General features: G+C 44.1%; 1 protein-coding gene across 14 annotated transcripts in view; it reads right to left on the bottom strand.

Annotated features, from left to right (window-relative positions):
* Positions 1-25643, bottom strand: part of AKAP13 (A-kinase anchoring protein 13) — a 324597-nt gene that overhangs the window by 197479 nt on the left and 101475 nt on the right. For all 14 annotated transcript variants that reach the window (XM_070775967.1, XM_070775968.1, XM_070775971.1 and 11 more), the window contains exon 3: positions 3480-3627. In XM_070775967.1, the coding sequence (XP_070632068.1) occupies positions 3480-3627 (148 nt within the window). The remainder of the gene's footprint in view (positions 1-3479; positions 3628-25643) is intronic.

Here is a 25643-nt window from a genome sequence, read left to right as displayed (position 1 = left end):
GTGAGCCCCACACGGGAGCTGGGGCAGGGACATCGTCCCGACAGCAGCTGCTGCGGACAGGCCGGGCGTGTCCCCCTCTAACCAGGACGCACAGGGCAGGAGCGGACTCCCCACGGGGAACTGTGACTAATCTGACGCCGCGCTCCGCACAAAGTCTGAGCCCATCAATAGGACACACAGAAATCATCAGATGCAGCTCTGGACAGAAAACAGGCTCCTGCCCCAAGACAAGAAGCAACGCAAGAAGCCAGAGAGTCCTCTGGCAGTTTTCAAAAGAAAGGGGTGGGGTGGGGGGGCAGGGGGCATTGTGTCTGTGTGTGTGTGTGTGTGTAAGTATGCGTGTGGGGTGTGTGTGAACAAATGTATGTACAACCTTTCTAGCAGGGCAGTTTCCAAGAACCAGGATGAGTTTCAACATGGTAGAAACCCAGTCTCATCAAGTGGGAGGAACTCACAGATGCACCAGAGAACGTGACAGACATGAATCCATGCCCTGGTGAAGCTGACACTCCAGCAGAGGCAAGCAGAAAATAAATAAAACGTATAAATGAGTTGGAAGTTGATCAGTGCAGTGCAGAAAAGTGAAGCGTGGAAAGGGACCAGGGAGTGTGTAGAGAAGGCAGGTTTTTATATATATATATATATATATATAATGGAGTGGCTAGACTTTATAAAGTGGACAGGAAAGGCCTCATTGAGAAGGTGATCATCTGAGTAAAGACCTCAAGGAAAATAAGAAACAAGTCAAAGAAATCCCCCAAGGCAGATTTAAGGCCGTTTACTTCTACACAAAAATATTAACTCTGTAATATAAACAAGAAATTCAAAACTAGCTTATTAACCCCCAAATCTGCCTATCTCTCCCCTCTCCTCCACCACAGTTCCTTAGCCAATCTGGACAACAGCAGCTGAAAAAGACAAGAGAAGAGGAAAATCACAGGCCTGATGACCAGAGTACTGAGATCTACTCAGAAGTCTTTCCTGCTTCAGTGGCTAACAGAGGTCCTCCTTCAGCAAGGAGGGAGGCTCACGGGGACCCCAGTACACACATCAAAGGCTCACAGGGCGCCTCGCTCTTCATTTGGCCTGCTCGTACAACGGGATCTTTCAAGGACTCGAATCCTTTGTCACCTCTGCTGTGATTAAGGGCCTCATGCAGCAGCCTGACTGGATCAGGTGGGCTGCAGAATATGCAGGCCAGCGGGGAGCAGAGGGGCACGTTGTGAGAAGACGGCACCAGGTAAGATCATAACTGGAGGGGAGGAGAGCTGCTTAGTGGCCAACTAGGAGAGGCCAGGCACTGGGGTTCCAAGCCCCAAGCAAAGGGCTCAGGAAGGTACTGAGGATTCGGACCAAATTAGGGAGAAAGAGCAGACTACAACATCCATTCTGGCGGGCTGGAGCCAGCAGAACGAGGGCACCCAGAGTCAACTGGTACAAAGGATACCCAGCAATGTGTGGGGCTGGGAAGAAGGGGTCCTGAGACCTGTTACAGAGGTGGTAGCTCAAAGGCAAGGGGGGAAATGGAAACAAGTCAGAAAAGCAGGCTGGGGACAGTATATAAGGATCTGGTAAGAACCAGGAGCTCCTGGCTGTCATATGATACCATGGACTTGTGAACCGAAGACAGCAACTGCTTGCAGCCCACACTAACTTCAGCACCTTCACAATGAAGGTGTCAGGGCCACCGGGCACAGCCCTCTGCGCCGGCCCTCTGCGCCGAGAGGCGGGGCCCCGCGGTGGCCGAGGCCAGCAAGGACAGCTGGCCCTCCTCTGGGTCAGTCACTCAGTCATGTCCAACTCTTCGTGACCCCGTGGACTGTAGCCCGCCAGGCCCCTCTGTCCGTGGGGATTCTCCAGGCAAGAGTACTGGAGTGGGTTGCCATGCCGTCCTCCAGGGGATCTTCCCAACGCAGGGATCCAACCTGGGTCTCTTGCACTGCAGATGTATTCTTTACCGTCTGAGCCACCAGAGAAGCCCATCCTCCTGGTATCTGCTTGCAGGCTTTCTTGCCATCTATCTTATCTACCTATACACACACACACACACACACACACACACACACACACATATATACATCTACACATCCACAAACACACAAACTGCTACAGTACTTCTAAATCAGGAGGAAAAGTAAGTTTATAAATTATCCTCATTCCTTTCCTAATAAGAGCGCAGTCAGGCACTGACTGACTCTGTTAATGCCCATCTGAGGGCTGTTTCTCACTGTCACACACGCAGATGTGTCTAGCAGGGGTGACACTGGGTGGCTCCCGCTCAGCAGACAGCAAGGTTCCAGATCAGACCCTCTGACATGATACCCATCACAGGAACAAGACGACTGGGGCTTCACATTACAAGGAAGGTGCACAATACTCTTTAGGGGGAAGAAAAGACAATCAGCACCTCTCCTGGACGTCTTGCTCAATCTCCTGTCCCTAGAACTCTGAGGGAGAATATACATAGGATTTGCCTAAATCTTTAAATCCTGTATTTTCAAAATCACTTTTGTCAAGTAGGAGGATAAATATGGGAGGATAAATGTCAGAATCTCAGTTCATGAATGTGGTGTAACTTCCAGGACCTGGCAGGTATCACAAGTGAAGTCAACTTATGTAAAACGGCACAGCAGCCATCAAAAGCTGGCAGTTTTTTACATGATTAATTTCAAAAAAAGTGGAATCGATGTTACGTAAAAACACTGAAGACAGGAAAAGTTTCAGTAAGAACTAAGTCCATTTTGTTCTCTGAAAGCCAACGGTTCAACTGTCAACACTTTTTATGGGTTCCCCCTAAATCTCCCCTCTTTTGCACTCAGATGAAATTTAACCAATTATTAACTTCAAAGCAAGCTTGAGGAAAGACAGAATAAGTTCATTTCCAAACACAATCAATATACCTTTAGATGCCTGGGATCAGTCAAAAGCCGCTTCTGGTGGCATAAGCAATGATATAATGACTTTGCAAAGGATTTTTAACAAGTAAACAGTTTCCTTTTAATTCCATTAAATGGATAAATGCAACAGTGATTAAGTATTCATTTCACCATGAACTACAATCTGTTACTTTGGGGGAACTTTGGTTTTTACAGTCCTCCCCTCACAGATACGAAGGACTGGGTTAGTAATCGCATTCACCTTTCCTTTGCCACAAGGAAAGTCAGAATCAGAATTGTAGTCAAACCACAGTGACCGCGTGAACTTTTCTCTCTTAAATGTATTTTACTTTGCTTCAACATTCCAATAAATTAAAATTTTTGTTGATCTTAACAATTGTCTTCTAATTTATGACACCATTTTATTTCAATTATTTTTAGTTAGGCTCAGATTTTGTGCAACAAGCAAGAAATAAACAAAATGAAGTGTATTTAAAACAAAAATCCAACTGCAGTTTCATCACCCTGATTCCTTCTTCCTATCACTCTATGCTAGAACACAGAATAAATAAAGGCGGATGAAGACTGTGTTCAAATACTTACCAGGAGCAACGGTCTCCAGCGTATTAGAACTGACCTTCCGAGTACTTGTACAGTGGTGGAGGGTGGAACCCGAAAACACCAAGTAAAAAACTACATCATCTTCAACTTTGTCCTCTTCCGCGAGCAGGACAGTAACAACACAATCGCCCTAGGAAAGGGGAAGAGAGAGCAGGTCTGCATTAGCAAGGTTCTTTTGGGGAGTTGATTTTTACAAAACATCAAACTGAAAGGGAAATCAATGTATCATACAAACTGTACCCACTCTAGCAAGTTTATACAGTACAAAATGTGCCAGGAAGTGGTCTAGGCACTAAGGATACGGAACAGTCTGTCTTCTTTCAGCTTACATTTTAGTGGAGGTAATGAGAAAAACGAGTAAACCAACAAGATAATGGGATATTTACTCGGAAAATTTTTTTAAAAGAACATAAAACGGCTCCCTTAAAAAGCTCTGTAAAAATTCCAGGAAAATCTAAAAATAAGGCAGGGAGGACGGATGAAGTATATTAAACAGCTACATCCTTATACTTCGAGTGCCCCTTCACCTCTGTGTTCTGTTTGTGGCAATAACTCTCTGAACTCTACATCCCAGGAGTCACTGCCAAGTCCACCCGTTCTCCAGTGAACATGGAGCGCCTCTCAAGAGCTGGCCTGGAAGCGCTGGAGTACAAAGGACTTGGGCTCAAGACCAATCTGGGTTTAAACTCCATCTAAAAAGATTTTACTTAAATCCTCTAAATCTCAGTTTCCTTGACTATATAAATGGAGATAATACCTTCTCTTCTTACAGCTAATATGTGAGAACTCTTGAAACACATTCAGCACTCAGCCTAGGATAAGACTCTCAACCTGTGAGGATGGGAGGGTTGCTTTTCCAACCATGTGTGTTTCCGGACCATCTGGAATTGCTGTTCTTCTTTATCCCACCCCTCCATCAAGCCATAAATCTAATCCCGGTAACTCTGCCTGTGACTCTGCAACTATTTAGAAGTTAAGACATCTTCATCCTTCATTTGCTGATAATCTTCTTCCTGGTAAAGAATCTGGCTGCAAAAAAAAAAAAAAGAATCTGGCTGCAATGCAGGAGACCCGGGGTCAATCCCTGGGTTGGGAAGATCCCCTGGAGAGGGGAAGGACTACCCTCTCCAGTATTCTTGCCTGGAGAATCCCATAGACAGAGAAGCCTGGCGGGCTACAGTCCATAGGGCTGCAACTATCATTTTCAATAATCTTCTAACAACTTTTTTTTTTGGCTACACCACGCAACATGTGGGATCTTAAGTTTGCCAACCAGGAACTGAATGCACGCCCCTGCAGTAGAAGCTGAGCCCCAAACCACTGGACCGCCAGGGAATTCCCTCTTTCAGCAATTTTTATAATTTTTTTTTAACTGAGATCAGTGGCTAAATTAAATTTATTCTATGAAAGAGTCCTAATTACCATTCTCCCAAACATTATATAATTTATGTTGTAACCATAAACAAAGGACTTTAAAGCACTGAGGTTTAGGTTATGTACATCTGTAATGATGTGCAATGGAAAATCTAATTAAGAGAAAGTCAGGCCATTTTAACATTATATAGGGGAGAGAATTCTCATTACTTACAGCATTTTTCCCCTTTCTACTTTAGCAGTAATAAAGCCAATTAAAGAATCATGCCACTCTATGGCCACAACTTAACGTCCAGCAGCAGAACAGAGAAGCAGGTAGTGTTTCAGCACATAATGAAAACCAAACATCTTAAAATCAAACTTGGGATCAAGGCTAGTAATAGGAATGCTCTGAATTCCAAGTAGTTCCCACAGCCCTAAGTGCCTCTAATTTTTTCCCCAGGGTTCTGTGCAGTGCCCTGTGTCCAATAGGGGTTGCAGTCTGCTGTAAGAAGTCAGAATGAACTCCAAATAAGCTGTAACTTACTAAGACTGGCGAACCGGAAAGTTCCCAAGCACCCTAACAGAGGAACAGCAGGGTCGGTACCACAGCATTACCGCCGACTCCAGACACTATTCAGAACTGAACTGTAGGACCTGTAAGTCCCTGATTTGGAAATGTTTTTGAAAAGGTTAGGCTGCTAAAATGTTTACTATCCTTTGGCAAAATAAACTACAACCAGAAAAAATGTCTGCAGCATACAGAGAAGAATCAATTTTTCAAGGTATTGAAGTATCACTATAACCTGAAAAAAAAAAAAAACGTTACTAAAAGTTCTAAAGTTTCATTTTTTAGAGCACAGGTTGGAAAAGTATGAGCCATCGGTCAAGTCCAGCACTCTTGCACAGGCTGGGAAAGGTTTTTACATTTTTAAGTGGTTGAAAAGAATAAATACACACACACAGGCTGTGAAAGGTTTTTATATTTTTAAGTGGTTGAAAATAAATACACACACACACACACACACACACATACACACACACACACACACACGAGGTGCCAGGTTGCTTCAGTCGTATTTTTCAGCCAAAAAAAAAGTTGTGACCCCATGGACTAGCGCCCATCAGGCTCCTCAGTCCATAGGATTCTCCAGGCAAGAATACTGGAGTGGGTAGCCATGCCTTCTTCCAGGGGATCTCCCCAAACCAGGGATCAAACCTGTGTCTCCTGTGGCTCCTGCACTGCAGGCAGATTCTTTACTGCTGAGCTACCAGGAAAGGGAAATATATATCAGATCAGATCAGATCAGTTGCTCAGTCGTGTCCGACTCTTTGCGACCCCATGAATTGCAGCACGCCGGGCCTCCCTGTCCCTCACCAACTCCCGGAGTTCACCCAGACTCACATCCACCAAGTCACTGATGCCATCCAGCCATCTCATCCTCTGTCGTCCCCTTCTCCTCCTGCCCCCAATCCCTCCCAGCATCAGGGTCTTTTCCAATGAGTCAACTCTTCACATGAGGTGGCCAAAGTACTGGAGTTTCAGCTTTAGCATCATTCCTTCCAAAGAAATCCCAGGGCTGATCTCCTTCAGAATGGACTGGTTGGATCTCCTTGCAGTCCAAGGGACTCTCAAGAGTCTTCTCCAACACCACATTATATAAGCATCAATTCTTCGGCGCTCAGCCTTCTTCACAGTCCAACTCTCACATCCATACATGACCACAGCAAAAACCATAGCCCTGACTACACGAACCTTTGTTGGCAAAGTAATGTCTCTGCTTTTCAATATGCTATCTAGGTTGGTCATAACTTTCCTTCCAAGGAGTAAGCGTCTTTTAATTTCATGGCTGCAGTCACCATCTGTAGTGATTTTGGAGCCCAGAAAAATAAAGTCTGACACTGTTTCCACTGTTTCCCCATCTATTTCCCATGAAGTGGTGGGACCAGATGCCATGATCTTCGTTTTCTGAATGTTGAGCTTTAAGCCAACTTTTTCACTCTTCACTTTCACTTTCATCAAGAGGCTTTTGAGTTCCTCTTCACTTTCTGCCATAAGGGTGGTGTCATCTGCATATCTGAGGTTATTGATATTTCTCCCGGCAATCTTGATTCCAGCTTGTGTTTCTTCCAGTCCAGCGTTTCTCATGATGTACTCTGCATATAAATTAAATAAACAGGGTGACAATATACAGCCTTGACGACCTCCTTTTCCTATTTGGAACCAGTCTGTTGTTCCATGTCCAGTTCTAACTGTTGCTTCCTGACCTGCATACAAATTTCTCAAGAGGCAGATGAGGTGGTCTGGTATTCCCATCTCTTGAAGGATTTTCCACAGTTTATTGTGATCCACACAGTCAAAGGCTTTGGCATAGTCAATAAAGCAGAAATAGATGTTTTTCTGGAACTCTCTTGCTTTTTCTATGATCCAGCACACACATATATATATGTATATATATGGAAAAGTAAATGGCAACCCACTCCAGTACTCTTGCCTAGGAATTCCCATGGACAGAGGAGCCTGGTGGGCTACAGTTCATCGTGTTGCAAAAGAGTTGGACATGACTTAGCGATTAAACACACACACACGCTTAGGTCTCCTAAGCCCCTATTTTGGAAACATTTTTGAAAAATTGAGGCTGGTAAACTATCCTTTGGCATGATAAAACTACAACCAGTTAAAATGTCTGCAGCATATAAAGAAGAATCAGTTTTTCAAGGTATTGAAATATCACTGCTGCTGCTGCTAAGTCGCTTCAGTCGTGTCCAACTCTGTGCAATCCCATAGACGGCAGCCCACCAGGCTCCTCCACCCATGGGATTTTCCAGGCAAGAGTACTTGGAGTGGGTTGCCAATAACCTGAAAAAAAAAAAAAGTTACTGAAAGTTCTAAAGTTTCATTTTTTAGAGCACAGGTTGGCACTATAAGCCATGGGCCAAGTCCAGCCTTCTGCTTGTTTGTGTGTGGCTCTTATTGTATGTGGCTCACACGTATTAACATGGGAAAATTCTATGACATTCAAACTTCGGTATCCATAAATAAAGTTTTATTGGAACACAGTCATGTTATTTGTTTACACATTGTCTATGGCTACTTTTGCAATACAATGGGCCATCACAGAGTTGACTTAAATTGTGTCTGACTCTGTGACCCTGTGGACTGTAGCCCCCAAGCTCCTGTCCCTGGGATTTTCCAGGCAGGAATACTGGAGTGGATTGTCATTTCCTCTTCCAGGGAATCTCTGTGACCCAAGGATGGAACCTGAGTCTCCTGCCTGCATCTCCTGCATTGGCAGGCAGCTTCTTTACCACTTGAGCTATCAAGGAAGCCCACTGAAGAACTGAGTTATTGCAAAAGAGATCACACAGTCTGCATGCCTAAATTATTTACAATGTGGACTTTCACAGGGAAAAAAAAGGAGTGGTTTTTTTTCTTTCTTCACTTAGATATCTAACCTGAAATTCTAGGAATACATCTTTTTTCAGTATCAAGAAGGTCCTCTCCACAAGGGCCCCATCTTGCCATGAGACTTTCTGTGCCCAAGACGCTAGCGACACCTGAGGCCTTCTCTTAACTGTGGTCAGAAAGGATGGCTAATAAGCAGCTGAAATTCCTTTTAACAAAGCTTTCAGGATCAACCTCTTTTTTCATTCCCAAGACAAAAGTAAGTTTTAAATTGCTTTCATAGCTCTAATTCTTTTTTTTTTTTAAACACTGAGTTAGCTACCCACAGTATGAAATAGAAGTGAACACAGAACCCTAATTCACCTCAAAATCACTTGAAGTTTAGGTTCTGAAGGCACCTGGAACTGAAGCATCTGTTCTTGAAGGAATATTCGCGGCTCTCTGATAAAGTTGCTAGGAGCAAATGATAAACATCTGGACTCTGCATTTCAGCCTCATGACTCCTGTTCTACTGCAGTAGTAACCAGCCACTTAGAACTACTCGAGATGGCCTTAAAAGAGGCGATTAAAAAATAAAAGTGCAAAACAGGTCTAAGTAAGACGCTCAGTTGAGGTGGCCGCTTTGATCACACCTTCCCTGAGAGATCCCCGGGTAATGGATTTTGCTGCTCAGGGGAAGGGCAGGCCCCGGGGGGACAGACAGGTCAGTCAAGCCGGCTGCTACCCAGTTAACACGTCTGTTGTGTTTTTACCTATAACAGATGAACTTATTAACAAGGAAAACTTTCAAGACATTCTTGATCAAAATTTTAGTTTGACCCAATCCCAAGGAGAGAATGCATCTACATCTGCACCTCTCCAGTAATCTGAACTCAAAAACCATGGCGTGTTATTACAAAAATAATCCCATGTTTTTTCATTCATGAGAAATGTATCCTTGAACCTGACTGTTTCTCCAGAGTCCTAACTAGTCTCGCTGACAGACGACACGAGAACTAATGGAAAGTGGAAAGTGCAGTTAGTCAGTGCCGCCAGGCCTCATTGTGCAATTCACAGGTGATCCCTGATATACAAACGCATTATAATTCTAAATGCCACGGATCAATCACTTACGTGGCTTTAAATGGTAGCTATGGTCTTCGCTTCCCATCTTTAAGTCATTTACATAGTAGATAAACTGTATTAATAGAACTAAAATCATCTTTATGTACCTACCTATTAATAAGCAGGAAAAAAAAATTTATTTTCCACTTAGATTTCTATCCTGGAGTCCTAAGAATAGATCTTCTTTTCTAGATAAAGGATTCTGTCTCTGCATTAGACCTACCATCTTGCTGAGAGACTCTCCTTGCCCCAAGATACTAGTCACATCTGGGGCCTTCCTTTAACTGGGGACGTTAACGTGCCGAGGGACAAACTGAAATGGGGCAGAGAAGAGCAACTGAGGCATGGGAAGGAGCTCCCAGTGTGGGGACAAACAAGGCCTGGAAGCAGGCAAGATGCTGGGTGGAGATGAGGTGGGTGAGCCAGACAGAGTTCTTTGGGAGGCATGACAAAAGTAGGGACAGCGCTGATCTCAAAGACAGCAAGACACTGTCAGTCACAAGGTTCCTGAAGGTGGGCCCCTTCTGCAGCAAGATCACTGCAGTGGAATGCATGCTGGAGCTGGCCCGCACAGGCCTGTAAGGGTGCATCATGCTTTCAGAAATCCTGCAAGTCAGCTGTTAAACATGGCCATTATTAGAAGTATATGATATCTGCTTTCTTGAATGGAGAAACTAGTATCAACATATACATGCTATCATGTATAAAACGGATAGCTGGGAGAAGCTGCTGAATAACACTGGGAGCCCATCCTGGCGCTGTGATGACCCAGTGGGGCGGGATGGGAGGAGGCACAAAGGGAGGGGATATGTGCGTCATTATGGCTGATTCTCGTTGCTGTATGGTGGAAACCAAGACAACACTGTAAAAATTAAAAAACAAACAAAAAAACAGACACGTAATTAAATGCCAGATGAAATGCAAAAAAAAAGTAATGATAAAAATTTATAATTATATAAATATTAAAAAGAGATGTAACAAACACTCAAAACATCATATTGTAATTCTTTTGCCAGCTGAAGCAAGTGACACAAAAAAATTAAATGAACTAATATCACCTGTCTCCTGATCCTACCCACTGAGGACACAGCATCGTAGCGTTCCTCAATTGAGTCAGAAGAAAACATCACACACAACCAAACTGAGAGGCTATTTAAAAAAAAAAGTTGATCTGAACCTTTCAAAAATGTCACTAAGGAAAGACTCAGGTTATGGAGACTGAAAAGACTTTCCAACTAAATGCAGTGCATGGTCCTAGGCTGGATCCTGAACAGCAAACTGCTATTAAGGACATTAATGGGACATGTGTCCAGATTTAAATGAGGTTTACACACATTTAACACTGTACCAATGTTAGAATTTTCCTGATTTTGTAACCGTGATGTGATTTATATGATCCCTGTTCTTAAGAAACACACAGTGAAGTATCTGGGGTAAAGGAACATGTCTACAGGTTACTCTCAAATGATTCGGGGTGGGGAAAAGAGAATGATTAAGCAAATGAGGTAGAATGTTCACAGTTGGTGAAGCTGGGTTTAAGGCATATGGGATTTCTTTATACTATTCTTAAACCTTTACTGTAAACTTGAAATCATTTTAAAGTAAGTTTTCAAGAAACAATTTTTCAAATAATTTATATGGCCAGATATTCAAAAAGGTGCAAAATTAAGTTCCATTTCTGAGGCTGTTTAAAATTGTTTTCTTAACATCTTGCACTAATCTTGGTCACTAATACCATTCTCCACTAATAGGAACCAAGGCTGCTGGAAGAAGTGGCTGTTTCCAGGTCTAGGTCAAGGGCATGTACAAGATGAGCTTGGAACATCTTGTTTTGACAGAAAGTAAGGAAATGTCCTCCTCCCTCCCTCCAAAAAAGGACAGGGACATGCTGACATGATGCATGTCGACGTAACTTCCTCTGACCAAATCTGGTACAATTTTAGACCAAATTGTCAATTAAGAACAGTAATGAATTATAAACAATTAAAAAAAACAAAAGGAAGGAAGCCATGACTCTATACTAACAATAGACAAATAAAGAGGAGAAAGGTGAACGCCTGTGTATAGTGGAATGAGGAAGGCTGATGGTCAAAGTGGGAAGAATGTCAAAGTAATGAAATTACTACCATTATGCCATCATAATGGGAGAGCTTGAGTCTGGCAAAAATCTTCACTGAGTACTCAATTTAGGGGGAAATTCTGATGAGGAACAAGCTATTTACATTGCCTTAAAAGTGTCTCCCCCCAGGCTGTCACGTTACATGGCAGCCTGGATGGGAAGGGACCTTGGGGGAGATTAGACACGTGTATGTGGACTGCTGAGTCCCTTTGATGTTCACCTGAAACGATCACAAAACTGTTCATCAGCTGTACTCCACTATAAAGTTTAAAGAAAAAAAAAAAGGAGAGGGATACTGTATTCTGCAAAATGGTTGATGCCATAAAAGATAAAGAGAGGCTGCGGACTTGTCTCAGATAAGGAAGGCTAAGAGAGACATGACAGCTAAAAAGAGTAATTAGCTCTACTACGATTTATAAGAGAAAAGCTCCTGTCTTAGGAAATTTATACTGAAGCATGTAAGGGGTAAAAATCCATTCCACATGGCACTTTAGCAAAAGACAGTAAAGGATACACTGTGAGTGTGTACAGGTTTTTAGCTAGAGAGTACAAATGATAAATCAAATGGGGTAGAGTGTGTGTGAGACTTAATTACCCTGAGTGACTAGTATCTGGGTATTCTTTGCCCTGCTTGTTTTTTTTTAAACAACTTTTTATGAATTTCAAATTATTTCCATGTATAAGTTTTTAAAACAAAGATAAGGGGGAAATGTTTAATTCATAAAGTTTTAAAGGACTCACAGACTAGGGATATGGCAAGCTCTATCAACACAGATGTGGACCAAGGTCTATACCGACAGCAAACTCTGTTTATACAGTTCCCCTGGTGCTCCAGCCCAGGCTGAGAGTGTGGACCACCCCCCACCCCCACGCACAAATGCCTCTCACCCAGCAAGAGAGGGAAAATAGTTAACACACCACAGCAACCATTTTAATCACTAAATTAGTTTTCTACAAACGATAAATACACGGGAGCCTGGGGACCGGAGACAGGCATGCGGGCTCAGCACAACCATCTTCTGAGTGCCCCCTGCAGGTCAGAGGCAGAACCAGTTGCTTTGCAAACTCAACCAAGAATTTGCAAGGCAAGTATCTTTACCCTTCTTGGAGGTGAGAAGAGCAGCCCAAAGTACTTTAACGTCTAAGAACAAAGCTAGGAAAGACTAAAAGCTGGGATTCAAATCCAAGTAGGACTCCAAAGTCTGTATTCTTTCCACGATTCTGACACTAAGGTTAGTGCTGGAGACAGAGTTAAGTGGCAGAAAGGAGAGAAACGCAGAGAGGTAATTCTCAGAAGAAACACACGTTCAATAGCAAGTGACAGACACCCGAAGGTCTGCAGGTAGAAGGAAGAGGGTGCTGAAAACAAGGGAGACAGAAGGGCCCAGAGGTGACGTGAGGGAGTTCAGGCGCGAGACAAGCTGAAACTGAGGGCAACCTCAAACCCGGGCACACCGGCTGCGTGACGAAGCCAGAGAGCGTGTGTAAGTGTGCACTTAGCACACCAGGGCTTTCACGGTGCCCCAGCGGCAAGAATCCACCCACAGTTCAGGAGCTGCAGGAGCTGCAGGTTCAATCCCTGGGTCGGGAAGATCCCCTGGAGGAGGGTATGGCAACCCACTCCAGTATTCTTGCCTGGGGAATCCCATGGACAGAGGAGCCTGGGCTACAGTCCATGGGGTCACAGAGAGTCAGACAAGAATGATGTGACTGTGCACGCATGCACGCACAGTCCACTATGTTGTACGTATGTCTCATCAACATCTAAAGTTTATGGGAAGCAAGAACTGTGTCTCGGAGGGCACGCCACACAGTGCCTTTGTAGCAACAAGAAGTTTCTGAGTAACTTACATGAATGGACGAAGGGAGCGGGTATCAGTTTACACAGAATATTAATGGCAAGCCAAAACACTCATATTTGAACCTGAGTGTAGGCAAGAAAAAGAAAGAAAAAACAGCTTTGAGTGGCATGTTTTGGGAGAAAATTGGATGTAGCAAATGTTCTAGAAAGGTTTATCTCACAGAAGTATTCTAAGAAGGAAAAAGAGAACAGAGGCAAGGAAACCAGTCTGGGAAAACATTACAAAAACACAGTGCAAGGGAGCAAAAGGGAGTTAAACTACTTTCGCACCAAGATGACCTAAAAAGAAATAAATGTGAGAAAGGCATGTGGCTGAAAATAATTTGATGAAATATGACAGCTGACGATGGGAGCTGGACAAATAGACACAGAGGAAGAGAACAGACATGAAGCACACTAGGAGGAAAAAAGGGGTATCTCTCCAAGGAAAAATGGGAGGGGGCTGTGGGAACGATTTGTGAGAAACTGGATGATAAGCTTTAAATGCCAAGTTTCATCTGCCAGCCGGAGGGGAAGCTGTAGACATTCTATAGACAGGACATGCTCAGCCACATCCGACTCTTTGCGACCCCAAGCACTGCAGCCTGCCAGGTTCCTCTGGCCAAGCAGGACAGGGTATCAGAAAAGGCCTGGGTTGGTGAGGCAGATCTGAGAGTCAACCGCACTAAGTTGAGAAGCCTTGCCAGCAACGAGGTCGCCATGGTAACAGAGAGCCAAGGCCTAGACCCCAAGTTCCTGTAGAGGAGGGCGGGGAGGGAGAAACAGGCCGAGGAAGGAAAGGCCAGCCAGCGAAAAGACGCCATCCAGGAACACAGCATCAGTGATGCTAGAAGAGGTGAGGACCAAAGGATTCCCAGCTTTAAAAGCAATGATGTTTAAGCAATTCAGAACACATGGGGGAGAAGAGCTGGGAAGACAGGAAAGCAGCAAACTCAAGAACTGTTTCATTTTTTTTCCAGCCTTAAATGGGTCTTTTCACAACATACTATTCCAGGCCCTCAACCCCAGAAACAAGATCTTTTGGACCCAACAGGAACTCAAACTCAAATGCCATCAACAAAGAGTACGAGACTTACCGTATTTCTCTCTGCTTAATGGCAGCCACAATCGAGTCCTCTCTAGCCAAAAACTTAAAATACTGAGAGTTTTTTCATTTTGCATACTCCAGAGAGCTCACAACTAAAATAAATATCACTTCCTAGATTCGTGATGCAGTTAGTTTCTAACCATCAAAAATATTTCAAAGTTCTCTTTACTTTAACCATTTTGTTAATAATAACCTCAATAACTACAAAAGTCTTTGTATTTTTTCCAAGATCATATTACTCACAATCGTTGATCTGTACTAATGAGGTAGAAAACCAGACTGAACTAATGAAAGTTAAAGGACTTTCAGAGGACTTATTGCTATCAAATATACTACAGGACCACTAGCCATCAGTTATTGGGGTTATTTTTAAAATAGGAATATTTGAAATTTTAATGTTGATATGTAAATAAGCCTTAGAATACTTTAAAATATTTTATTACTTGAAACATTTCCTTGAGTGTGTTTTATTGGTTCATAACTTTTTACTGCTAGTATAAATTTTTATTCCAGTCCATCCATCACATAGATAAGTTAAACAGCTGAAGGATATTTAACAGCCCAGTATTGATGTGATCGTTCCCTTCCCTTCTGCTCTGTTCCCATTACCAAAGCCTTAAGTTACTCATCCACTGATGCTCAACAAGCACACAGTGCCTGTGTTTAATCCAGTTTGTCTCTGGTATCATCTGGCACTAGAATTATAAACACTTCCTGTCCGCCAGGAGCCTAGACAGACATGCCTATGGACAGAAGGCCACCCGGGAAGTGCTGTAATTAGCGTAAACACAAGCGTCTCTAGACACCCATACTCTGTCCTGAGGCGGCTATGAGGAAAGCCTCCGCAGGGAAGTGGCTGCGTCCAGGTCTGCTCGTGGCTCAGGACGGATCACCCAGGGAGGAAAGGGTCTTCTGAACGCTTAGCCATTTACAGTGGACCTGGGGCTGGCCCTCATCCAGCTCATCTCTGTACACACAACATCTCTTCAGAAGGCCTGAGACATCGCAAGTGCTTAATGTCTGCTGGGCTGAACCAAAAACATGTCATCCTTTTTCAAAAACAAAATGTAAAAGGCCACAAATTAAACCCAACGCTAACTCTGTCATCCTTATCACTCACTCAACAGTGGTGGAGCATCTGGGGAGAACACTATAGCATCTAGAGGATGAGATGGTTGGATGGCATCACCAACTCAACGCACATGAGTCTGAGCAAGCTCGGGCAGCTGGTGATGGACTGGGAAGCCTGGCGTGCTGCAGTCCATGAGGCTGCAGAGAGTTGGACACGGCTGAGCAACTGAACAACAACAAATGTTAGAAAGTACTGTTAACCATTTTATTTGACATTTGAGGTTAGTTTTTATTTCAACCAGGCTAATCTTTTGCCAGATAAAGGTACTGGTCAGTGAAATCCCTATAACCTGCTTTCATTTTTGATCATATGTCTATATTCCAGCCAAAAGGCATTCCCCTTCCCAATGCTAACATTAAACTATTAATTATTATTACTAATTATGGTCAAAATTCATATTGTCTTTCAGCTTCATAATTTTGCAACATTAAGATATACATAAATAAGATTTCCAAGCACCACCGACATACTCCGTCAAAATAAAACCAGTAGATGGCGCTCAATTTGTCTAGAGTGCTCTGAACTGGTTTTAGGGACTACTCTCTCTGAACATGGAAGCATCTTGAAACTTCAGCTGGTAAAGGAATCAAAATTACAAAAAGTTTGGAAATCATTTAGTGTATGGACCCCTTAATGGAAAGTGTTCCTTAAAAAGAAGTTTTTTACAATTCTAAGAGGATGAGCTTTTTGTTTCAATGTACAGCCCTGCCTCTCAGTCTATTCCTGTTAATAAGCAAAGCTAAATTGGTTGAAGGGTGTTGGCTGTCGGCTTTAAAAAACAGCCTCACCCTCTCACAAATGTTTCACAACTCTCTGGAACTGCTCGAGTAATTGGGTCAACACTTAAAGAGACAGTCCCCCTTTGCTAACAGGACCAGGTCTTTGGTTAAAATGCAGACACCATGAGGATTTTTTAAAATTAATTCTTGACAGAACCTTTCTCTCTTCCTTCTCTGCCCTCCCAGGAAGCAGAGGACTGAAGTGGGGGCATTCTATCATTAAAATCTGGCAACTGGACTTGTGCTCTACCCACCTCCCACACTTATTTGTGTAGCTTCCTTGGCTATTTCTTGGTCAGGTCTCTTTTTTTTTCCTCTAAAGGCATCTATGAAAATGGGTCTCCAGGCTTCCAGACTCACCCTCCAAACAATACGAGGCAACAGGACAAATCTCCAAAATACAGTCTGGTCAAGTTACTCCCCTGAGACTCATGGACGACCAACAGGATGACGTCTTAACTCACGATTGCTTCCCTTCAACTTGCAGGAAACGAGGTTCCCCTCAACACGGCCCTTGCTCCCCAGCCACCTCTGCCTCCCAGAGCCCCTCCCACTGTTAGTGGTGGTTTAGTTGCTAAGTCGTGTCCGACTCTCACGATCCTATGGACTGTAGCCCCCCAGGCTCCTCTGTTCGTGGGATTCTCTAGGCGAGAATACTGGAATGGGGTGCCATGCCCTTCTTCTCTACCCAGGGATCGAACCCGGGTCTCCTGAGTTGCAGGTGGATTCTTCACCGACTGAGCCACTAGGGAAGCGCCACACAAACACTGCAAGCACACAACACACGGACAGGACACACCAGCGGCTGAAGCCTGACTCTTACTACGGGTGTCTCACCGCATGGGCACACGGCTCCCTTCACCTGTCACATCCTCCTCTCACCTGGCCGGCGATGCCCAGGAGGGGACGCATGAAACCAGCCCCGCCTTTCTTTTCTGAGGAGCCACCTGGTCTCCTTCCTCGGGTGAATGGCCTGCTTGCTGATATCAGACACTGTGCCTCCCTCCTGGCATGGAGGCCAAGGCCTCCAATTCCTTTCCTGTCTGTGCAACGGGCAATGTCTCCATGGTGGGGCCCAGCGGGTCCAGGGCGCCTGCTCAGATCTCACTCCCAGCCCAGGATACGACAGACCACAAGACCATGAACAGAGATAATCAAAGCTGGAAACGGGGACACTGTCAACCACACCAAGATTTAGGAAAGCGGTAGTTGCTCAGTCATGTCCAACTCTTTGCGACCCCATGGACTGTCCATGGAATTCTCTAGACAAGAAAACTGGAGGAGGGGCCATTTCCTTCTGCAGGGGACCTTCCTGACCCAGGGGCTGAACCTGGGTCTCCTGCACTGTAGGCAGGTTCTTTACCGTCTTTAGGAGGGAAGATGCAAATACAGAATGGGGGCATCACTCTGGAGGGAAGACCATGGGCCTTAAGTCCTATGACTCAGAACTCCAGCCTCAGTGGCTGTCAGCTCTGGGATTCTTCTGGGAACCACTCAAGTCCTTCTGGGGAACCACAAAATTGTCAGCTCCACAAGGGTAGAAACTGCATTTTATATTCACGTATTTTGAAGTGCATGAAATAATTTAATAATGGCTCTTTCATCAAGTGCTAACTGTAACAAACCAGCATCACTGTCTTACAGAGATTAGGGTACCGTTTAATCCAAAGTACTAGTATATTAACAAGTACCTAGCATACAGCAGACATCAAATACAGGTCCTCACTCATTCAAAGTAAACAAAAATACCCCACATTTCAGAATCTCCATGTCTTTGCTTGGCTTTATACTCTCTTCTAGTAAAACATATTTCTCAAAGTAAAAGAAAGTAATAAATTTTACTTTTTTTTAATTTAATTACAGGTGAAGAATTTTAACTGGATGGCAAGATTGGTTTTATGACATCCTCTGAAAAGCAGTCAACACAGAAATGTAGAAAAAAATTAAAAATTTGATTAGCTTTAAAGGTAAATTATGAAGCTTTCTTAAAGCTGACTAAACATTCTGATATTAAATAGCTATATGGACACTGAATGATCTACAATACTTAAAAATCATAAAGTAGTAAGAAGAAATAGTCTACCATTTCAGATAACAACAAAATTTACCACAGTTCAAAAGCATCAGTTCTTCAGCTCTCAGCCTTCTTTTATAGCCCAGCTCTCACAATGATACATGACTACTGGGAAAACCACAGCTTTGAATATACGGACCTTTGTCGGCAAAGTAACGTCTCTGCTTTTTAATATGCTGTCTAGGTTTGTCGTTGGGAAGATCCCTGGAGAAGGGAACAGCTACCAACTCCAGTATTCTGGACTGGAGAATTCCATGGACAGAGAGCCTGGCCAGCTGCAGTCCATGGGGTCGCAGACAGTCAGACACGACTGAGCGACTTTCACTTTCAGCCAGAGGTGCACATTATGTCCCCTCCCTCTTGAATCTTCCTCCCACCTCCTGCCCATGGCTGTCATTTTTAAAATCGCATTTAGCCTTCACAGAAAACCTATAATTCTGGCATTACCCTGCTGAATTTTACAGAGGAAGACTGTAAGGCTCCCACAGCTGATTAGTACTAGAGCAGGAATTTTCCCCCTATCTACTTCACACCTACAAGGAAGTTAACATTTCTCGACCCGGGCCCTCCAAGTGTTGTCCCAGAACCAAAGCATCACCCAGAAGTTGATTAGAAATACATGTTTTCAGCCCTCCCCCAAATTAAAGAGCAACAAAAAATGAGGCCCCTTAGGATTACCATTTTTTCCCCTAATATATACATTTTACTGAAGTGTAGTTGACTGTTTCAAGTGCACAGCAAGGTGATTCAGCTATACATATGCACATATATTATTTTTCAGATTATTTTCCCTTATAGGTTATTAAGAGATATTGATTATAGTTCCCTATGCAACACAGTAAATCTTTACTGCTTGTTGCCTACTTATTTTTTTAATTAGAAATCTAGCATTCTATTCACACTAAGTCAAACACATGGAGTCAATGTGTCACAAACTTTTTAGCGAGGCAAAAATTCGTTCTTAAGGATTACCATTTTCATACAACCTGCATTTCTGCTGCCTTCTCCTGCATACGCATAAACTACAGCAAGTAAGAGATCAAGAAGCGAATCATCTTTAATCAGAGTAGAAGTGAGGAATGCAGGAAGTGAGTAGAGAGGAATGCACAGTCAATGCACAGCGGAAGTTAAGATCACCCCAGGCTTTTAACTAGCTGAAGACGATAACAGGAATGGCAGAAAATAAGTCCACAATCAGATCGATGGATCCCACAGACCAAAAAGGGAATCCAGTGCCTGGGTTCAGTTCAGTCGCTCAGTCGTGTCCGACTCTCTGCGAACCCATGGACTGCAGCACACCAGGCCTCCCTGTCCATCACAAACTCCCAGAGTTTACTCAAACTCATGTCCATTGAGTCGGTGATGCCATCTAACCATCTCATCCTCTGTCAACCCCTTCTCCTCCTGCCTTCAATCTTTCCCAGCATCAGGGTCTTTTCCAATGAGTCAGTTCTTCACGTCAGGTGGCCAAAGTTCTGGGAGTTTCAGCTTCAACTTCAGTCCTTCCAATGAAAATTCAGGACTGGCTGGATCTCCTTGCAGTTCAAACGACTCTCAAGAGTCTTCTCCAACACCACAGTTCCAAAGCATCAATTCTTCGGTGCTCAGCTTTCTTTATAGTCCAACTCTCACATCCAAACATGACTACTGGGGAAACCATACCTTTGACTAGATGGACCTTTGCTGTCATAGCAAATTCCAAAGAGGACAATAAAAATCTTATAATGAATAGACTAGAACTTTCTTTTACACTGAAGTATAGCTGACGTACAATATAAGTTCAATTCAGTTCAGTCGTTCAGTCGTGTCCGACTCTTTGCAACCCCATGAATCGCAGCACACCAGGCCTCCCTGTCCATCACCAACTCCCGGAGTTCACTCAGACTCACGTCCATCGAGTCAGGGATGCCATCCAGCCATCTCATCCTCTGTCATCCCCTTCTCCCAATCCGTCCCAGCATCAGAGTCTTTTCCAATGAGTCAACTCTTCTCATGAGGTGGCCAAAGTATTGGAGTTTCAGCTTTAGCATCAGTCCTTCCAATGAGCACCCAGGACTCATCTCCTTTAGGATGAACTGGTTAGATCTCCTTGCAGTCCAAGGGACTCTCAAGAGTCTTCTCCAACACCACAGTTCAAAAGCATCAATTCTTCAGCGCTCAGCTTTCTTCACAGTCCAACCCTCACATCCATACATGACCACAGGAAAAACCATAGCCTTGACTAGACGGACCTTTGTTGGCAAAGTAATGTCTCTGCTTTCAATATGCTATCTAGGTTGGTCATAACTTTCCTTCCAAGGAGTAAGCGTCTTTTAATTTCATGGCTGCAATCACCATTTGCAGTGACTTTGGAGCCCCAAAAAATAAAGTCTGACACTGTTTCCCCATCTATTTCCCATGAAGTGATGGGACCGGATGCCATGATCTTCGTTTTCTGAATGTTGAGCTTTAAGCCAACTTTTTCACTCTCCTCTTTCACTTTCATCAAGAGGCTTTTGAGTTCCTCTTCACTTTCTGCCATAAGGGTGGTGTCATCTGCATATCTGAGGTTATTGATATTTCTCCCAGCAATCTTGATTCCAGCTTGTGCTTCTTCCAGCCCAGCGTTTCTCATGATGTACTCTGCATAGAAGTTAAAAAAGCAGGGTGACAATATACAGCCTTGACATACTCCTTTTCCTATTTGGAACCAGTCTGTTGTTCCATGTCCAGTTCTAACTGTTGCTTCCTGACCTGCATATAGGTTTCTCAAGAGGCAGATGAGGTGGTCTGGTATTCCCATCTCTTGAAGAATTTTCCACAGTTTATTGTGATCCACACAGTCAAAGGCTTTGGCATAGTCAATAAAGCAGAAATAGATGTTTTTCTGGAACTCTCTTGCTCTTTCCGTGATCCAGGGGATGTTCGCAATTTGATCTCTGGTTCCTCTGCCTTTTCTAAAACCAGCTTGAATATCTGCAAGTTCACGTATTGCTGAAGCCTGGCTTGGAGAATTTTGAGCATTACTTTACTAGCGTGTGAGATGAGTGCAATTGTGCGGTAGTTTGAGCATTCTTTGGCATTGCCTTTCTCAATGTATGATTCACAATTTTTAAAAGTTATACTCCATTTACAGTTATGATAAAATGTTGGCTATATTCCGTTTTGTATAATATATCCTTATAGCTTATCTTATACTTAATAGCTTGTACTAAAACTTTAAAATATAAATCTTTCCCCACCTGTAAAATAAAACAATTCCTCCCAATCACAGGCTTGTCAAACTAATGAGATTAGTATAGAAAGAATAAAACACAGAGTTCCAAATAAATAGACCATACACAACACAGAAGTATTAGACTATTTACACTGAAATGCAGTTTTTCACTGAGCATCATTCCCAAGTTTCCTTTGACCTATCTCAGAGGTCAAAGTGACACAGTGTCACTGGTTCCAGGTAACAAAGTCCCCTGGGTTGCTTCATCTGAGTGGTCTGCCCTTGGGGATCTTAAATATTACCACTCCCCCGCCCCAAATCTCACCCTAATCAGACCTTTATTACCGTTTATTACCGCCCATGAATGCAGCCAAGTGCTTTCTGGAAGAGCGGTGTGTCCACACATGCACTTAGTTGTGTCTCTCTGCGACCCCACAGACCACCGCCGCCAGGCTCCTCTGGGCACGGATTCTCCGGGCAAGTGGGCTGGGTTGCCACGCCCTGCTCTCCAGGGGAGCGTCTGGATCCAGGCATCAACCCTGAGTCTCCTGCGCCTCCTGCGCCTCCTGCACTGCAGGTGGATTCTTTACCACTGCACCACCTGGAAAGCCCTGAACAGCTTTAACTCTATTTAACCAAAAACACTGAGAACCTGTATGTGCAAGGTGCTGCGACAGAAGCTGACGTGAGAGCAGCAAAAACAATTCAAGTATCAAGTTTCTGTCCAATTTTATCCGCAGGAACGGGGCTTTTAAAACCATCCTTTTTGTTTACTGGTTCATGCTTAAACACTGGGCTGCAACAGAATCATCTGGAGGGCTTATTTCAAAGTGGCTTGCAGGGTAATGTGCCAGCCAGTTTATGTATGAAACACTTCAGAAGGTTGCGGAATCAATGACCACCACACCCAAATAACTGGAATTGTTTACAGTCTACAGTCTGAGATTTTTATCAGTGAACTTACATGAACAGGGTTTCCCTGGTGGCTCGGCTGGTAAAGAATCCACCCGCAATGCGGGAGACCTGGGTTCGATCCCTGGGTTAGGAAGATCCACTGGAGAAGGGAAGGGCTACCCACTCCAGTTTTCTGGCCTGGAGAATTCCATGGACTGTATAGTCCACGGGGTCGCAAAGAGTCAGACATGACTGAGCGACTTTCACTTACATGAAAACTATCATTAAACTTTTTTTTTTTAATGAGGACTTCCCTGATGGTTCAGAGGTTAGGATTATGGGGCTGCAAAGAGGGGGTGCTTCCGCTGCAGGGGATGAGGATTTGATCCCTGGTCGGGAAACCAAGATTCCACAAGCCTCTCACATAAGGGAGTGGGGGGCGAACACATACACACTCACACAGTTTGTAGGGCTCCACCCCAAGCATTCTGATTCGGTAGGTCTGGATGGTGCCTGAAGATCTGCATTTCTAAGAAGCTCCTAGTGATGCTCATGCTGGTGGGACCACATGAGCATCAGTGAGAACCAGTGCTCTAGAACAATTCAACTGCAAGTCAGTCTGGGCAACTCCTCACACCAATGACTGCCCTTAGTAAACAATGTTTACAAGATCTCCAGCTTACATTTGAAGAAGCGACGGCAAGTGGAATCCAGTACTGATGCCAACCTCTAAATGTAGAATGTGATACAAGCATCAGGCTTCGAGTTCCCAGGTTAAGAGAGGGTGGCAGCAATTTAAGGGACTGGGAGTGAAACCGTTCTTATAACACGGGCCTCAGGCGGATGAAGAGATATCGTATGTAAGTCACCTTACATGAAAGGTACTCAGTAAGTGTTGTTCTCCTCTTTCTAAGCAAACAAAGGAAAGAGCTACCAACCCAAGTGCTGGTGCAGAGACGCCAGAGGAAGCCACACAATCATATGCTTTCATGTTACACAAAATAAAGGAGATGGGTGTCTTTAAAAACTACCTATATATTTAAGGTTTCTATCCATCATGGCACCCCTAGCGCTGCTCTACATTATCCCTCTTCCTCTTTTAGGAAAATCCTTTAGGATTTTCTTTTAGGTCATATCTGTGGCTCTTTGATGCTTTCCGCCACTCTGTCAGACAAAATCCACTTGCTCTCTGGAACCACTTTCTCGTCCTTCCGTGCATCCCGCACGCTCAAACGGTGACCAGGCCCACCCATTCGACAGGCCCCCGCGGTCCTCCTCTGCTCTCTCCATGCCACTCCTCCATGTCCTTTGGGCACTGCTTCCACCGTGCGACCCCCTGCCTAGTCAGAAGACCTCCAGTTGTTCCCTATCCTGCTTGTAAAATGCCATACTCCCTCTATCAGTGCTGCCCAACAGAATTTTCTGCACTGATGGAAATATTCTATCTGCGTTGTCCAACGTGGCAGCTGCTAGCCAGCATGGCAGCTAAGCTCTCTACAATGGAGGAACTGATTTTTAAATTTTCTTTTATTAATTTCCATGGCTCCACGGAGCCAGTGGCTACCCTAATGAACAGAGCAGATCTATGCAATCTCCTCTCCACGTACTCTACCATGGGAACTGTCCTCTCCAGTCAAGCCAGGCCCCGACCACCCCTGATAATGCCATGTCCACACCTTACTTCGCAGACTCTATGCCCCTCTCTCATTCTGCTCTTTCCTTTCTCCATCTGTCCAGGCTAACGGAACCCCATTTTTCCTGAAGGCCTTCCTATCATTTCTGCCAACATCTCATCCCTCTTCTTGCCATGAACCATCACTGCCTGTGTAACAAATCCAGCATCTGAGCCCATATTACCTATACTGTCATTTAACTCCTCACGCATGTGAACTCCTGCGAAAGAATCTATTCCTCGAAGACCATGTCCTCCATTCACTTAGCAAGTGCTTTACGGCTTGATGTGTGAGGTACGGACATAGAGCATTACAACTTGGTCTTCTTTGGAAAGCAAGACTTCTCTTCATTGGAACCAAATGGAAAATTTAATTCTATTGTCCTGTCCCCACCACCATTCCGCTCCCCAAATATCTAGATGCTTGGGAAACACCAAGTTAATGTAAAAGCACCCTGCAGAGAGACCCTGAGAAGGCTTTTGGCCTTTATGTATCTCCACCTGCTCGGAAAATGCCAAGGAAAAAGAAGAAAACGCTATCTGCAGATGCAAAATCTGTAAACTTCAAAGTGAGTTGCTGCAGATGGGCTAACAAGCCCAACAGAAGGAAACTGAAGCTCTTGCTCTGTAAAGTCATCAGAAGCTAAACTGAGGAACACTTGACTTCCTTACTTCTTCTGGCACTAGTGACAAAGCTGTCATTATTTAAAACACAGCACTCAGACCTGGCTGGAGAGCCTCCAGTCTACAAAACACTGCAGCTGACCCATCAGTACTGACCTGGCTGGAGAGCCTCCAGTCTACAAAACACTGCAGCTGACCCATCAGTACTCAGACCTGGCTAGGAAGCCTCCAGTCTACAAAACACTGCAGCTGACCCATCAGTACTCAGACCTGGCTGGGAAGCCTCCAGTCTACAAAACACTGCAGCTGACCCATCAGACGTGTATTGTTGAAGCAAAGACAGGTAATTAATTTAAGAGATCAGAAAGCTGATAAAGCTCTCATTGTAGGAGCAACATGTAACACAAGAGCCAAGCAAGAGGGACAGCCTTGTTATTTCACCTCCTGCTAGGGAAACACATTTATCAGCAAGAGATAAAATGCTGCCACTACCAAGTAGATCCTCTTCCCTCCAAAGAGCAACCGAGGACATTAAAGTTGGAGGTAACCTACAGTAAAGAATCCCCCTGCAAACCATGAGAACTTGGTGTGATTCCTGGATCAGGAAGATCCCCGGGAGAAGGGAATGGCTACCCACTCCAGTACTCTTGCCTGGAGAATTCCATGGACAGAGGAGCCTGGTGGGCTACAGTCCATGGGGTCACAGAGAGTCAGATACAACTGAACAACTAACACTTTTACTTTTCTCAACTGTCATTATGTATGCCAACTATACTTATGCAAAAACAAACTTTTAATTGTTCACGTTAAACCCCCTTCTTTCTCAGCATGACATCTCCATGTGA

Source organism: Bos indicus, chromosome 21, assembly GCF_029378745.1.
Source record: "Bos indicus isolate NIAB-ARS_2022 breed Sahiwal x Tharparkar chromosome 21, NIAB-ARS_B.indTharparkar_mat_pri_1.0, whole genome shotgun sequence".
Taxonomy (NCBI): domain Eukaryota; kingdom Metazoa; phylum Chordata; class Mammalia; order Artiodactyla; family Bovidae; genus Bos; species Bos indicus.
The sequence above is the reverse complement of the archived record's forward strand: the minus strand, read 5'-3'. Positions and strand labels throughout refer to the sequence as shown.